Source organism: Podarcis vaucheri (assembly GCF_965113315.1).
Source record: "Podarcis vaucheri genome assembly, chromosome: 4".
Taxonomy (NCBI): Eukaryota; Metazoa; Chordata; class Lepidosauria; order Squamata; family Lacertidae; genus Podarcis; species Podarcis vaucheri.
This window is the reverse complement of record NC_138762.1, coordinates 279,777-294,216: the sequence shown is the minus strand read 5'-3', so window position 1 is coordinate 294,216 and position 14,440 is coordinate 279,777. Positions and strand designations below refer to the sequence as shown.

The following is a 14,440-nucleotide window of genomic DNA, read 5'->3' as shown; positions in this document are numbered from 1 at the left end:
TATGAACAAGCAGCAGAAACTGGTTCTTCTGCGCTTCTTCCCTTTTTCAAACTAGCCTTGGTGGGTGACAAGAGGATGTGCAAATGATAACTGGGGGAATGGAAGAAGCATGTGGGGGGCAGAGAGAGAGGAAGGGGGAGGGGTGCTAGTTGCAAACTAGATTTTTAAAAAAGATATGCCCATAAAGAGCAGTTGTTGCCAACAGGCTAGGACAGAGGCCCCCACCCCACCCCAGTGCTCTATTGAGCCCCCAACCCCACATACTACGCACCCAGAGACCCTCCCCCAGGGCTGACACTTCTGAAACAAACCTGTGCCCCCCCCCCCGAAGCACAGTGTTTGACATGCCGGCTGAGCATCTTTTCTGTTTTGTGTGAAATCTGTGCCTGTGCCCCCTCCCCAAGCCAGAAGCAAACACCCTCCAGGCACCGCCAAGGCCACCATGGGGGGGGGGCGGAGCTGTGCTAAACCTGAACCTTAACTTTGCTTCCCCAGGAGGCCCACTGCCCCATCTGCTGCTGGGCAGCGGGCATGCTCATGTCATGGGGGGTCCTAACAGGACTTGTCTTCCATCTTACAGTGATGCCCACCATCAAATGTTTTGCGGTTTAAATTCTTTTCTAATAAATATTCCTGTTGTTGCAGGAATTTATGTATAGGTTGGGGGTGGTGCCCCTCCAGCAGATATCATGCACATGCAGCCCACTACCAAAATCAGCACAATCACTTTTGTGACTTTTGTGATTTGTCCCCACAAAACACTTCTTCACAGTTTCTTCCTATCTGTTCAAAGGGCCTTTGCTGTACAATACCAAATGTAAGAATTCGCTGATCAATGTCTCTATGTACTGGCTCACTGGGAAAACTTCAGAAATTCATATAGACATGTAAGCTCAGCTCCTCAGCAGCCCCTCTGCCTGAGTGATAATCCCTGGCATCCTGATACCTGAGTGCCAGACACGTAGCCATTCCAGAAATAACAAACCCAGAGGAAGACAAAAGGGTGTGATGAACTTGGCTGGGAAACGTAAATATCTTTTTTATTACACTTGATGGGTGTTTGGTGGAGGGCAAGGGGAACCATGGGGCAGGGTCCAGGATGCTCAGATTACTGCCACCAGACCTCCCCTTTCATGATGTATTAGTGATGTATTAGTGATGTAGTTTGGGGGGCTGTAACATGGGGATTAGCAGCTACCGGTAATAAAAGTTTGGGGCTTCCATCTTGTTCCACCTTGTGGCAGGTGGGAGTCCTGTCGCGACAGTCTTCAATCAAGACCAAGCCTCCTGGCTGCTGTTTTGCTCTGCTATTCCTGGCTGGTGTCCTTGTTTTTGTCCAAGGGAGCCTCGGATTTCTCCATTAATACTGTTGTGTTTTAAATACACATGTATTAAAAACATTTTAAATATGTTTATATAAATTAAAAATATATATCTGAAGGAAGCATTTGCCCCCTTTCCTGAGCTATTGTGCAGCTTCCCAGTTCAAAGAATACGAAAGGGAGGGAAGAATGTCTGCAGATCCAGCTCCTCCTCTTGCTCAGCCAACCTCCCCATAAGTGGCGATGGAGTCTGGGGCTGCCGCAATTGCACAACCGTGGGGGAAACTGGGGTTTGCTCAGCCAGAAAGTCCCTCGAATAACACAGACGTCAGCAGCATAAGGAAACTCTCAAGGAGAAAGCAGCAGCCAGCCAATGGGAACAGCCATTTCAGAGGTCTGCAGCTCCGAAAAGGACGCCCTCAGAGGCCAGAGCTATGAGCTTCTCAGGCAAGAGAAAGGAAACCGGGAGCAAGGCAAGAGACAGATAAAGATGCAAGGTACATTCCACAGCCCAGAGAGCTGAAGGGGGAAATGTGTAGGAAGCTGGAGGAAGGAAACCCCCTGACAGGTTTTGCACTGGGCTCCTTCGGGAGGAAGTTGGGGATATAAACTGAATAAAATAAATCACAATATATAAAATAAATCTGGATGAAATATAAAACCCGGAAGAAGTCAGTCCATCCTGGGTTTTCCTTAGTGCATCAACAAATCAACCTTTTATACAACCTGAGAGGCCAGTCTCCAGCTCTCCTCATCCTTACCCACGGCCATCCTGGCTCTTGGGAGGTACAGCCCCACAATATCTGGAGGGCCCAACAGGTCCACACCCCTTCTTCAAACCAAGCACCTGGCAACACTGCTGGTGCCCCCAAAGTCAGAGGCTCTGGCAGAGCTTGGCTCTGATGCTCCCCACCCCTCCTGCCCTCCTTGGGCTGCCTTTGCCTTCTCTTGGCCAGCTGCCTGCTGCCCCCCCCCCCCGCACTCCAGATACTCAGCTGCTGTCATGAGGAGTAGTGGGGCGGGTGGAGGGATGCCTTGTTACAGAGAAGCAGGATTCTGTTCCACGAAGCTAAGCTGGCATCTCCTGAGGCACCTCAAGGCAGCTGAGCCCCCGAAAGGATCCCAGGAGGAGCCAAATTGCAATGGGGTTCTTCCAAGGCTAAAGAGACCCAACCTGGCAACAGCCAGAGGGTATGACTGATGGACCCTGGCAGATCTGCTCTGCAAAACTCCTGGCCTGGCCCATAAAATGGGGTTGGGTCTTTGGCCCACCTACTACTGCACTGCCTCCTGCAAGGGAAAGAGGCTGCTAGGGGCCTTGCAGTGGAGCTCACTCTCTCCTCCATGGCGGAGTCTGGAGCTTTGTGCATGCCAAGTACTGTCTCCATCTAGTGAGGCTATTCCTGTCCAAGGTTTCTGCAATGGAAGAGCAGGAAGCAGGAGCTCATCAGCTGCAGGCTGCTTCTCCTTCAAGGAGGAGAAGGGCTTCGCTCAGCAGACCACTGGGGCTTATGCAAGCGTGAGGCTTCCTTGTCCCGTCCTGGGACTTTGGCCTCTGCCCCAGTCTGTGTCCCCCAACATGCCAAGGAAAGGATTCTTTCCCTCTGGATCCAGTCCCTTCTTCTTGAGCACACAGGACGGGCAGAGAGAGGGGAATGGCCCTAAGGCAGGAAGTGGGAAGGTAGGACTGACCCTTCCTTAGTGTTACAGATAGGTAGCCGTGTTGGTCTGCCATAGTCAAAATAAAAAAATTCCTTCCAGTAGCACCTTAAAGACCAACTAAGTTAGTTCTTGGTATGAGCTTTCGTGTGTATCTGAAGAAGTGTGCATGCACACGAAAGCTCATACCAAGAACTAACTTAGTTGGTCTTTAAGGTGCTACTGGAAGGAATTTTTTTATCCTTCCTTAGTGTGGCAGCCCTTCAAGACAGGGAGGCATGTGGGGCCAGAAGGGACCTGCTATTATAGGAACAGCCTAGCCTCCCACCTTCCAAGTCAGACCAGAGGTCCACCTGGCGTAGTTCCATCTACAGTGGCAGAAAAGGCTCTCCGGGATTTCAGACAGGACTCTCTCTTCCAGCCCTACCACTGGGATTAAACTTGGGACCCTGCACAAATGGGATTAAACCTGGGCCCTTCACAAATGAGCTGCCATTACCAGCAGAGGTTGTCCCCTTCCAACAATCCGCAGAGCTGCTGAGAAGACCTCCAGCTGACTGACTCTTGGCCAGTTGGACTTGAGGTGCTCATTCCCCACCCTAGTCAAGGACTCCAGCCCACCCCCATAGGCACCCCACCCCTCCAGACCTGTCTTTCTCAGGAGCCACGGACAAGCACAGGGCACATCAACCTGGGCCAGGTACCAGGGGGAGAGGCTGCTTGTACTGCCGCCACTTTGGCTGCTCCTGCGCCAAGTGCGCTGGCCAGGTCCCTCCCCAACCCCTTGCTCACCTGGAGGAAGCAGGTGCCAGGAGGGACGTTCTCCTTCAGGGAGACATTGTAGAAGTTGCTTTCAAAGAGGGGCTCATTGTCGTTGACATCCTGCAAGGTCACGTGAACCACAGCGGTCGAAGAGAGGGGAGGCTTGCCCCTATCCGTGGCCACCACAGTCAGCTGGGGCTGAGCATCAACCTCATAATCCAGAGAAGAGGCCGTCGTGACGATGCCTGTGGCAGGATCGATGGCAAACCAGTGGGAATGGGTGTGGTGGGTGTGCAGGATGCTGTAGCGAACCTCCCCATTGGGGCCCTGGTCTTTGTCGCGAGCCGTCACCTGCAGCACGAAGCTGCCTGGGTAAACCACCTCGGGGACGCTCTGCTCATACTCCTGGGTGTCAAATAGGGGCGGGTTGTCATTGACGTCTGTCACCTGGAGCACAAATGCTGACTCAGCCCGCAGCGGGGGCGTTCCTGCATCCGTGGCTGTCACCCGCAACTCGTAGGAGTCCCGTTCCTCCCTGTCCAGCATTTGGTCCACGCAGATCAAGTAGATGATGTTGTCTTTGGTGGTGAGGGCGAACTTGCCCTCGCCACCCTCCAGGGAGACGTTGACATTGGCGTACTCTCCGTAGTCGGGGTCTGAGACGGAGATGCGGGCCACAAACTGCCCGGGCTGGGCGCCTTCTGAGATGCGAGGAGAGCCATCCTCACTGAGGAAGATGATGGTCATCGTGGGCTGGTTGTCGTTGTAGTCTCGCACCTGGATGGTGACGAAGGCTGTGGAGACTTCGGGGTGCACCGCCCGGTCTCGCGCCTGCACCACCAGCTCGTGCACCTTCCGCAACTCATAGTCCAAGCCCTTGTTGAGCTTGATGACTCCCGTGGTGGCATCGATTGTGAAGTACTGCTCCGGGTCGCTCTGCCGGCGGTTGATCTCGTAGACCACGGCGCCATTGTCCCCTTCGTCAGCGTCCAGGGCAAAGACCCGCATGATGCTGCTGCCGGGCTGGAGGTTCTCTGGGATGAGGGTGTGGTAGCGACTCTGGTTGAAGGCTGGCGCGTTGTCGTTGACATCCTGGACAGACACATCCAAGGTCATCTGGGAGCTCCGGGGGGGAGATCCGCCGTCATAGGCCTCCAGAAAGAGGGTGTAGCTGGGCCGCGTCTCCCGGTCCAACATGCTGCTCACCACCAGCTCCGGCTGGAGGACCCCATTGGGCCCACGGCGCATTTCCAGGCGGAAAGCCTGCCCCACATTTCCCCCTTTGATGGCGTACCCCTGGGTGTTGAGCAAGTCACTGTCGGCGTCAAAGGCTGGCTCTAGGGGGAAGCGGCTGCCCAGGGGTGTGTGCTCTGGGATCTGGAGGGAGCTGCGCTGCTTGGGGAAGGTGGGCGCGTGGTCATTGATGTCGTTGACCTGGACGTTGACCTCCACCGTGGCACCTTCAGGGGTGACCGCAATGAAGCTGTAGTGGTCTCGGCTCTCGTGGTCCAGAACCCTGGCAGCCTTGATGATGCCAGTATTCTCATCAATTTCTAGGTCTGTAGCCACACCGCTGCCCTCCTGGGCAGAGATGAAGTACATGTAAGTCGTGGTGCCAGGGGGCAGGCCTGCACTGATGTCCCCAATGATGGTGCCCGCCGGCTGCTCCTCATCGATCTGCAGGTCTAGGGTGCCCAGGACTGCTGACCCCTGCCCAAGGGCAGCCAGCACCCCCGGCAGCAGCAGCAGAATGACCCCAGCCATGTCTAGCTTCTCCCTGAAGCCTTTCGGAAGGAAGCTGGTGAGGGTTGGGGGGCCCTGGAAAGGCCGGCCTCTGTCTGCTGAGCCAGCGCCTTAATCCTGCAAGGAATGCACAAGAGAAAGCAAGTCTGAAGGGGGAGAACAGGCTAGGAGACAATGAGAGAAACATGTCCGTTACGGGACCCCCACCTGTCTTTGTGGCCAAGGGGGGACCCCAGAGCAGGGGGACAATGGTGGGCGCTGCAGGAAAGGTGAGAGGGGATCTTCCTGACACCCCTGACAGACCCCCAAAAATCGTTTCCAGCACCCTCAAACGCCCAGGACGCCTTCCCCTCTGGCAAGACAGGCCGGTAGGGGTGGGTCTTGCTGGCTAGAACAGGGGCTGAGGAGGGGGCAGACCAGAGGACAGGGCTTGGGGGACAGGTGTGGCCCCAGGTCAGGCCCCGCCGGGTCTGTCGCAGCAGACGCAGGGCTGTGGAGCTCCCCTTCCCGCCCTGCTCTTCCCAAGAGGGCTTCAGGCGAGCAGGAGCTCCTCAGCCGCTCTTTCCGTAGCAAAAGACGGCGGCGCTACTCGGGCACAGCCGTCGCAAGAACGACGCCCCGGTCAGGAGGGCCCCTGGGGTCGCCCCACCTGCCTGCCATCGGAGACCGGGACAGACAAAGGCGGCGGGCGGGCGGAGGAGGAGGAGAAGCGGGGAAGGAAGGGAGGAAGGGAAGGAAGAAGAAGCAGCAAGCGCGAGCTGGCCACGGCCCGCCTTTGTCTCCGCCGCTGCCGTCGCGGCTGCTCCCCGCCCCGCTCGCTCGCTCGCTCGCTGCCTGGCTGGCTCCCCCCGCCTGCCTTTGTCTCTCCGGCTCCTTGGCTGCAGCCCCACCGCTCGCTCCGCCTCGCCGTAGCGGCTCCTCACTGCAGGGCGGGGTGGGGGTTGGGGGGCCGGGCTGGCCCCAGTCCCGCGGGCGGCGCGGGTGCTCCGAGCGGGAGCGGGCCAGCCCTTCCTCGGGCGTGGGGGGAGCCCCGCAGGCACGGCCAGGAGTCGGGCTCCGCCTGAGCTCATACTTGGCCGCGCTTGAAAGCGTCGCCGCCGCCGCCGCTGCTCGTCGGGGACCCGCGATGGCACTCGGGGCGCCCCCGGGATGGACGGTGGGGCCCCGCGCCGCCCGCGCCCTGCTCCGGGGGAAGCCGGCCAGCAAAGCCGTCTCCCACCTGGGCTGTCCACTCCCGAGCGGCGTCGGACCCCGGCCGGCCCGCGGTGGAGGAGCGACCCCGCCCCCTCGGAAAGGTCTCCCCAGCGGGGCAAGGGGGGGCTGCGGCTGCAGGGAAAGGCTGCGACTCGGCTCCCACGCCCAGAAGCCCTTGGGCAGCGCGCGCCCCAGACCCAGCGAGGGCGGGGGGTGTGTGTGCCCGGGCTACGTGCCCGAGGCGAGGAGTAGCGGGAAGGCAAGCAGGGCGAGCCGGCTGGGGGGGGGGTCCCTGGAGCTTTGCTCTCCTTTCCCCAGGACACATGTGAATCTCGCCCCCCGCGCGCACACCTTGAGGGGCCGCCCCATAGCCCTCGGGGGTCCCGTCGTGTCCATGGCTTTGGGGGCTCAGGCCAGCCCGCTCCGAGCACCAGGAGGCGCAGAGTCGCCCCAGCGCCGCAGCTGCTTCCAATTTGCCCAGCGCCGAGCGCGGGGGGAGCCGGGCGGGCGAGGCGGGTCCAGTCCCGGCCTGTGAAACGTGAGCCCGACGCCCCCCTTCCCCTCGCGGAGCCCCGACTCGGCTGTCGCCCCCTCCCTCGCCGTGCAAACCCGGGAGGGGCTGCTCTGGCCCTTTCGCCGCTCTTTGGGGTGCTGGGCACGCGGGGCGGGCCAGGTGGGGGGCAGGTTTCGCCGTTTCGCGGCGAGGTCCCGCCCATCTCCTCCCCCGCCCGTGCTCCTACTCTGCTCGCGGGACAAAGCGGGGAGGGGGCGCATCGCGACGGCGCCTCCGGGCGCTCCGGCCACCTACGTGCATCCTCTCTCCTGGCCATCCGCCTGTCCGCCTGGCGCTCCGGCCGCGGGTGGGGGGCTGGCCTGCCTCGGGGCGGCGGCAGAGACCCCCGCGCCAGGCGCCGAAGGAGGAGAAGGGGGAGGCGAGGGCGACGACGGCTCCGCGCTCGGCTGGGCTGGAGGATGGAGCGAGCCGAGGCTTCGCTGAAACCCGAGCCGCGCCGTCTGGCCCGCCCGCTCCTGCCCGGCCCCGCTTGCGCCGCGGCCCCGCGCGCCCCCCTCTCCGCGCGCGCCCCGGCAGCCCCCCCCCAAGGAGCGAGCCTGGGCGGGGGCTGCGCCTGCTCCGGAGCCGCGAGGCGCTCGGCCGAAAGGAAGACCCTCCGCGCGGGGAGAAGGAAGGCGGCACTCGCCACATGCTCAGAGGCTTCTTTCTGCGCCGGATCGTGGCAGCCTCGGTTGGCGGGGGCTGAGCTCCCCAGCCTCCGCTCAGTTACAAACCGTAGGGCAACAATCGTGACCTTTTCACTGATGAATGAATGGGATCGACAATGCCTGAAACGGCTCGCGATGCAAGCAAGGATTCAGAGGGGGAATCCGCTCCCCTCCCCCTCTAGATCTCTCTTGCTCTGTTGTAGGTCACCTTCTCGCCGTCGCCACGATTTTGGCTGGACGAGATTAATTTTGTTCCCGGACTTTGTTTCCCGTCCTTTCTATTCTGTCCCGTCTTCCGCCCCCGGAGGGGCTTCCGGCTGCAAGGCGGCTTACAAAAGGTGACCCCTGTCCCAGCAGTCAGGCGCCTTCTGCGCCACAGAGATGCCTCGCTGGAGAGCGCGCGTGGGTCACACGCCCCATTCTTCCTTCCCTTTCGGACCTAGGGCTGTTCCTTCTCTCCCCTGCGAGGCTGCCGGGCTGTGGGCTCCCGTCCGCTTGCAGCTCTTTGCAAGGAGGCTGAGGAAGCAGCCCAGAGGCTTGCAACCCCCAACCCCACCCCCCTTCAGCCTTGCCGGCCTGGGCAGGGACCACACCGGGAAGCACCAGCCCTCGCTTGCAAGGGAGCCTGCTGAGAGGCACTGGAGCCCAGTGGCGTAGCGTGGGTTGTCAGCACCCGGGGCAAGGCAAGTAATTTGCGCCCCCTAACCCGTGTATTTGCGCCCCCTAACCCTAACCCCCAGATGTTGCGCCCGGTGCGGCTGGCCCCCCCTGCACCCCCCACGCTACGCCACTGCTTGAGCCTCTTCTTCAGCATCGCCATCCATGCTGGCATTCACCCACCAGCTCAGCCTCACCCCCAGCAGAGAGACTGGGCCTGCTCTTCTGCAGCCTCTGCTCCTGCAACCTGCTTTGGGGTTGTTGCTCAAGAGGCAGATGAAGGGCTGAGCCTGGGATGCCACGGGGCATCTCAGCCATGGCATAGTGAAATTAGCAGGACAGAAGGTTAGGGGTGGGGATGTTCCCATCAGGCCACCACTGAAATTTGAAAGACTAAAATCTGCCCTGTTGGGGTGAGCAGCAATGTGGACACATTTCCTCATAACACACCCTTCCTGCTGGAAGACAGTCTGCCTTGGTCAGGATGCTTCTGGGCAAAGGCCTGGCTAGCAACATGGAGGCTTCACTTTAGAAAAAATAGGGGTGGAAGAGTCCATCCATGAGGCACCGAAAGTGTCTAACCAAGTGCACCCTTCTGTTCTGGCTGCACATGGAGCTTTCGTTGGGGTTGACCCCCATGTCCACTGGGGACAGAGTCAGGGGAACTGGTGAAGCTCTTTTGGTACTATTTTTGGCTCAGAGAGGTGGATCCTCCGGCAACAAGAATATAGATAGACAATTCAGTTGGCATACTGTACTTGGACTTTTGATGAAGTCCCTCACCAAAGACTCCTGAGTCAGCTCAAGGAAGAGTCAAGGAAGAAGAGGAGAGGATCTCTTGAGGATCAGGAATTGGGAGACAATAGAGGAGTGTGCCATTGGGAGTGAAGTCAAAATGTTAGGAGATTACAGTGCCTGCTGTGGCTCTTGAAGTTGATGCAGGAGAGACATGTTTTGTTGCAGCTGTGGCAAATCTATAGTGTGTACACATTTGGAATACAGTACACTGTTCAGTTCTGGTCACCTCACCTCAAAAAGGATATTGTAGAATTGAAAATGGTTCAGAAAAGGGCTATCAGAATGATCCAGGGGATGGAATGATTTACCTATGAGGAAATGGGCTTTGGGGACTTTTTGGTTTAGAGAAAAGGCATGTAAGAGGTTACATGATAATTTTATAAAATTATGCATGTCCTGGAGAAAGTGGGCCCCATTTTTCTCCCTTTCTCCTAACGCTAGAACTCCTGAGCATCCAATGAAACATCACGTTGGAAGATTCAGGACAGATAAAGTACTTCTTCACACAGCACCTACGGAACTCTCTCCCACAGGAGGCACTGATGGCCCCCAACTTGGACGACTTTAGTAGAGGGATAAGGCCATCAATGGCTCTGCTTTGCCTGAATGGTTGGTTGGAGGCAGCATGCTTTGTAAGAGGAGCTGCTGGCAATCACAGGAAGAGAGAAGGGCTTCTTCCCATGCGGGGCATCTGGTTGGCTGCTGTGAGAATAGAAGGCTGGACTAGGGGCCCAGGAGGGCTTTTCTTATGCTCTTACCCTCTGACTATTAATCCTGCCCCAGACTGGAGAAAAATAATGCCTCCTTCCTCTTATTCCTTCCGACTCAGACTCCAGTTGGGATTTAGAATAGGCTTATCCGTGGCTGCCAGACCCTCAGACGGCCTTGCTACTGCCTCTCACCCCACCTGTCAAGTCTGACCTCAGCTGTGCACTGCACACAGTCTTGGGGAGACCCAAGAGGGTTATTGGGTTGTCATTTTTATTTTGAATATGTATTTTGTGGTTTTATATTTTGATTTTATTCTGTGAACCACCCCGAAGCCTCCAGGTATAGGGCAGTATATTAAATAAATGAATGAATGAATGATGATTCTGATGGTTCTGGCAAGTTCCCCACTGAGCTGAGTCCTGCAGGTGGCTGCTGCTGCTGCTGCCCACTTTACACAACTGGCAACAGGCAGAGTATGTTGCTGGCAGATGGAGGGGGTGTGTGCAAGGGGAGAGTGAGCTGCCTGAGGCCAGGCCACTGCAGCAGCTCCCAGGAGCTGAGAAAACACCACAAACAAGGTTGAGAGGATTTTGTAGCGAGATTTGGAGGAGTCCCCAAGATCAGAAGCACTTGGCATGCCCCACAGGCCTCCGCTGGCTCCAGACCATTTCTGCTGGGGGCGACTCATTCGCTGTGTTGACATAATATATGGTCTCTTTGCCTCTTTGCATGATGTTTTGATTAAAATATTAGTGCTGGGCTATCTTGGTGTAGCACATTATTGGGCAGTCACCCAATAGTCAGGGCAAACCAGCCGACACTTCCCAATGAATAGGGAGTTTGTGAAGGTCCCAAGAGGGTCCTCTTTTGTGCTGAATGTCAGGGAGATAAACAATGTGTGTGAACATTTTTAATGAAACCAGGCAGCTTTGTTCAGAGTAGGGGGTTGGTGGGTGAGCTGCGATTGTCAGTCTCCATGGCTACAAAGCTAAATCTAAAAACTGGTGGGGGGGCCACTTGTGAGATTGTCCCCCCCAAAAAAAAAAATGTGAGGTGCTGCTATTCTTGAAAAACCCATCCTCTGGCTGGATTCTGGGCTTAGGTTTCAGCTGAGCTGGCCTTTAGAGAATTAATTGCAAGCAGCCCTGTCCATAAATCTTTAGAGTATTTTTCTTTATTAACACTCTGGGGTTTTGAATGTGAAATAAAATGTAATGTTTGTTGAAAGGGGACTTTGTTTTTAAACCAAATGCAGCTGCCTTGAAAGCAGAGCTCTCTGCTGCCTTTTTCCAAAATGGAGTTCAGTCTGAGATCATCACCCCTTCTACCACTTCCCACATTGCCTATGTTTCCTTGAGTGCAGATTTCTGGACTGAAACCATCTATTCCACAAGCGACAAGAACCAACAGCAGAAGACTCCCACAAGCTGTCCTGCAAACTGTGCTGCAGGCACAGCTCAGAGCGGTCGCTTGCCCGGCTCTCTTGGCGAAGGTGGCAGAGGCGCCAGAGCTGCAGGAGGGCAGAATGAGCAGGGACCACTTGGTGGGCAGGAAGTAATGCCTCCTTAGGGGGCACGTATCCCTCCTTCGCCTTCCAGTTCTCCATGGCAAATGCCCCACCCCTGCCTATTTTTTGTGAAGAAAATTCTCTATTGATGTTTTCTTCTGAAAACCACAAAATACATAGAAACAAAACAACAAATGCAAACCTAAGTCAGAAAGTCCAGCCCTGCCCCCAGTCAGCCTGCCAAACTGAAAGTAGACCCAGTGGAGGGACTGGTGAAGTTTCATTTGCAGAGATTTGGTGGGTGGAGATTAGGGTTTAGCCTCCTCCACCACCTGTAAGTATGGGTTTCCTGCTTCCTCATCTCCATGTTATGTGAACAAAATAAGACTTGGAAAGACATCTGCTGTGCTCCTCCTCTCCTTCCCCACCAGCCTGGAGTTTTTGGAGTGCAGAAAAGGAGCAGAGAATTTTCAGTGAAGCTCCTGACATTTGTAGCAACCCTGGAAAGGGCTTTGAGCTCTGCGTCATGGAGTCCAAATGAAAGCAGATGCTCAAAACCTAAAATAGATGACTATACACAAAACAGATGTCGGGCCAAACCAGTATCTTCATTACCAAACATGATACAACACAGACTCAAAATGTAAAAATAGTTTGAGGAGACCCTGTGACACACCTTCACTCAGTTCTAGCACCACTCCTTCCTCAATCCAGAGAAACCAAACTGAAAGGTCACCCCCCCATTTCAGCTGTAAAGTGGAGCAAGAGCAAAGATACCCCCCCCTTTTCCACGAGACCCATCAGAGGAAGCCACACGCCAGGAGTCTGAGACACATCTGCAGCTGACACTTCAGTGTGCTGAGGATACACTCTGGACACTTCATGTGTATGGCAGAAACAATGTTTTATTTTTCATAATGTACACTGCCTTGATATAGAATCATACAATTGTAGTGTTGGAAGTAACCCCAGGGGTCATCTAGCCCAACCCCCTGCAATGCACAGCTAAGAAACCCCTGACAGATGGCCACCTCTATGATTCTATGAAATTGTTGCTGTTATTCCAATAGCTCATTTATAAAAGTATTTCTGTATTGCCATATCATAAAATATTAGGTTCCAGGAGGTGTGCCATTTTCCAGTTGCAAAGATTCACAATGTGTCAGAGAAGTTGCCCAGTGGGACAGCTCAGTCAGCAGAACATGAGTCGTGGGTTTGAGCCCCTCCTTGGGCAAAAAGATCCCTGCATTGCAGGCGCTGGACTAGATCATCCTTGTGGTCCCTTCAAACGGTTTCATTCTGTGCTTCATAAGAAGCCCACTCACCACAACCCCTTCCTTCGGATTCATGTGGGTACAAAGGATGCTGCCAGACAGTCTTTGAGGTATTGCAAAGGACTAGGAAGCTCTGGGCAGGAAGCTGAAGGGCCTTGGGGCACAGGTGGACTTTTCATCACTCCTTCCTGCTGAAGGTCATGACCCAGGAAGAGGGAAACCACTGGCTGTGCGTGGTGTCGTCAGGAAAGCTTTGGATTCTTGGGCCATGGTTACTTCTTTGAGGAAGGACTAAACATCAGGAGGACCTTTCTGATGGTATGAGCTGCTCAACAGTAGAGCGGACTCCCTCGGAAGGTGTGGACTCTCCTTGGTTGGAGTTTTTTAAGCAGAGATTGGATGGCCAGCCACCAGGGGCTCTTTAGCTGCAGTGCTCGACATTCCCTGGGGTGCCAGGCGCATTTTGCTGCTGGCATGGGTCCAACTGTGGCTATGTGGAGATTTCTGGGTACCGAATAGACAACTGACATCTCCACCAAGCCAGCTGACGCATGTGCAGCAAAAGCTGTGTGTCTTGTGCTTCTGTGCAGCTGCGCAAATTATGGACCCCTTGCTGGGCATCTTAGTCCTCCAACATCACATCAAGGAAAGTAAGTGCGGAGATATTCGGCTGTGCTGCAGCCTTTCCACAGCCACTCAGATGGAACTCACAGACCACAGTCTAAAAACCTCTGCCTTGGTCCATAGTTAAATACCTTTTCCATTTCCACTGTGTGTGCTTCTTCTTCTGGGACAAGTGAATTGTTGTAAGAACAAGCTACAATCAAGCAATGTAGTGGAGATCATAAAACCACAGAATCGTAGCATTGGAAGGGAACTCAAATGTCATCTAGTCCAACCCTCTGGCGAATAGACATTCTGTTGTGGTGACTGTAACCTAGATTTAAGCTGCTATTTAGTGCCTAGCATATATCTATATCTATATCTATATATCTATATCATATATATATGCTTTCGTAGATTTTCACGGGTACAGGAATGCAGGTTTTGGTGTCTTCGGGTGTCTTCCCGTGTAAGAGTCGGGGTGTCTGTGCGACGTTTCGACGAGGTCTCACTCGTCATCTTCAGGCTGGTGCTTTCGGCTTCTTGTTACTGGAACAGAGCAGAATCTGGTGTTTGAGTTCCTATAAATACTGTTGAGGGGTGTGGTGTATAGCCTCCAACGTTCTGGGCAGAGAGGAAGTTCCTAGATTAGTGTGCCTTTTCTTCTTTTGTTCCTTAATTACTTGAGGGATATCTTGAGAGATTTCATGAGTGATATTCTGAATACCACTGGGTGGGTCATTAAGTGTAGATTAGTTGCTAAAGCTTCTGTGTCTTGACCTCTTGAGCTTGTGAAGAGTTTTTCTGAGAAGATGGCTGTGCTGCATTTAGTTGTGCTCTGGCTTGGCTTCGTGTATAGGGGCGAGCTGTGGTTTTGTGTCTTGTGCCAGCCAGATCTGTGTAGGGATTGCAGGGGGGTGCAGCATCCGGAGGTGCCACTATAGTTTGGCTACTGGATGGAGTCTGTAATATGTCTGTGGAGAGGGTCT

The 14,440-nt window shown here is 55.2% G+C and overlaps 1 protein-coding gene across 1 annotated transcript in view; it reads right to left on the bottom strand.

Annotated features, from left to right (window-relative positions):
- Positions 1 to 6,664, bottom strand: part of DCHS1 (dachsous cadherin-related 1) — a 31,115-nt gene extending 24,451 nt beyond the window's left edge. The window contains 2 exon segments of the mRNA XM_082220194.1: positions 3,774 to 5,603; positions 6,559 to 6,664. Coding sequence (XP_082076320.1) covers positions 3,774 to 5,507 — 1,734 coding nt within the window. The 5' untranslated portion in view covers positions 5,508 to 5,603; positions 6,559 to 6,664.
- Between the last annotated feature and the right edge of the window lie 7,776 nt (positions 6,665 to 14,440).